The sequence below is a fragment of the Aplysia californica genome, unplaced genomic scaffold (genome assembly GCF_000002075.1).
Source record: "Aplysia californica isolate F4 #8 unplaced genomic scaffold, AplCal3.0 scaffold00060, whole genome shotgun sequence".
In the NCBI taxonomy this organism is placed as follows: domain Eukaryota; kingdom Metazoa; phylum Mollusca; class Gastropoda; order Aplysiida; family Aplysiidae; genus Aplysia; species Aplysia californica.
In genome coordinates, this window is record NW_004797330.1 from 1891117 (window position 1) to 1893058 (window position 1942).

The 1942-nt window shown below is 40.7% G+C and overlaps 1 protein-coding gene across 1 annotated transcript in view; it reads left to right on the plus strand.

Moving 5' to 3' along the window:
• Window positions 1–1942, plus strand: part of LOC101857173 (cyclic AMP receptor-like protein A) — a gene marked incomplete in the record, with an annotated part of 43199 nt that overhangs the window by 13209 nt on the left and 28048 nt on the right. Inside the window, 2 exon segments of the mRNA XM_035968454.1 lie at window positions 891–938; window positions 1360–1442. Of these exon segments, the coding sequence (XP_035824347.1) occupies window positions 891–938; window positions 1360–1442 (131 nt within the window).

Sequence of the window (1942 nt, forward strand, 5' to 3'; positions counted from 1 at the left end):
GCTTTTTTTAGAGCATCCGAGCAAAGGAATGAATGGAGAATCATGATCGCCGATGTCTGTCGCAGATCTGGCACTGGATGATGATGATGATTTGCAATTGAAGAAGCGAACGAGCGATTCGTTTACATGAATTTTGCTGGAACCTACCTTTCTGTTTGTTGTTTTTGTTTGTTGTTCTTTCGAAAGTTTTAAAGATTTCAATTTTTAAATATTTTTTTAAAAACATTTTTTGTTTGTATTTCAGTAGTAAAAGTTGTTGCATGTGTTCATTCTTTTTCAGAACCCATTTTTTTTTTTGGGGGGGTTAAACTTTAGAGTTGGTTCAAATGTATTTTATGAATAGAGTCTGCTGTCTCATTTTGCTTTTTGTTATCCTATAGTGCCATATTTTACCATATTGGGTCGCTTTTAAGGACAAGCGGGCTAACTTAGATATCGATGGGGTTCCAGAAATCTTAACCTACACCAAAAGTGGACTTTGCCCTACTTATAGGAGAAGTTTGGTTTCATTGGTGTGTATATTTGTTTGGTTTTAGAGAAAACTCTCCCTGTCTTTTAGAGAAACTGAACAAGGGTCCAAAAACTTTACCTTCGATTTTCTCGAAACAGCATATTTCAGGATAGCCCCCTTGTTCTTAAAAGCGACCATTTATGTGGGTGGTTGGATGGTGCCCTGACAGTGAAAGATCTTGTCAGTTTGTTAGTGTTTGAGCGCTTAGCCAGCTGCTTGCACTGTATGCTTCCCGGGAAACTGAGAATGTTTCTGAGTGTTCTATGGTCTGCTGGGGTAATAATATAGTGTGAAGCGCAAAGAGCTTTCTTTCGAGTGGGGACATGCGCTATACAAATGCTATTTATTATTATTATTATTATTATTATTACGTTTTCAGGCTTCCAGTTGGGAAGGCACATACGACCCTGACACGGAGAGGCAACACGTGAGTTTTGTTTGTCTCTGAGTTTTTTCTTAGACTTACATCTATCGCCTTTATCTCTCCTCCTTCTTTTTTCTGTTTGTTACTCTCTTGTAACACCTCTAATCTTCAGCACTTATATGACCTTATTGTGTTGCAAGTGCAGTAAAACTCTTACTGTGGGTGGTTGGCGGGTGCTCTGGTGTGGTTTGCTGCTTCTTTCCCTTCAAACATCTATCGTCCTTATCTCCCCTCCTTCTATTTTGTTTTACTCTCTTGTAACACCTCTAATCTTCTTCTGGCGCTCATATGGCCTTATGCAGTTGCGAGCGCCGTAAAACCTCTACTAAAACTAAACTAAAAGCTGCTTGATTATAATGATTGTCGTGTTTCTGTGTTTGTAAAGCTATGGTTTAAAGGTCATTGTCGTGTCTCTGTGTTTCAGCAACTGATGAAAGAGGACATCAAGCCACTGAGGGTGTACCCGTTCATCTACTTGGCTGTCTCCCTCTTCCCTCTCATCAACAGGTAACAGTGACCCTGACAAATCGGTGGGTGGTTGGCGGGTGCTCTGGTGTGGTTTGCTTCTTCTTTCCTATCAAACATCTATCGTCCTTAACTCCCCTTCTTCTTTTTTATGTGTGTTACTCTCTTGTAACACCTCTAATCTTCTGGCGCTCATATGACCTTATGCAGTTGCGAATGCCGTAAAACCTCTACTAACACTAAAACGTGACAAATTGTGGAGATCTCACCATGACAAATTCCTTCTGGCCATGAACAAGACTGAGAAATATTTGGAGCACATTAACACGCAGACACGCACTCACACACACACACACACACACACACACACTCATTCGTACAAACACATACTCTCACATACTTGACATACACTCAAGAAAAAACACATCCTCACACATTTTCCTTCCCTCTTTCCTTCTTTTCCTTCCCCTCTCTCTCTCTGTGTCTGTCTGTCTCTCTCTCTCTCTCTCTCTCTCTCTCTCTCTCTCTCTCTCTCTCTCTCT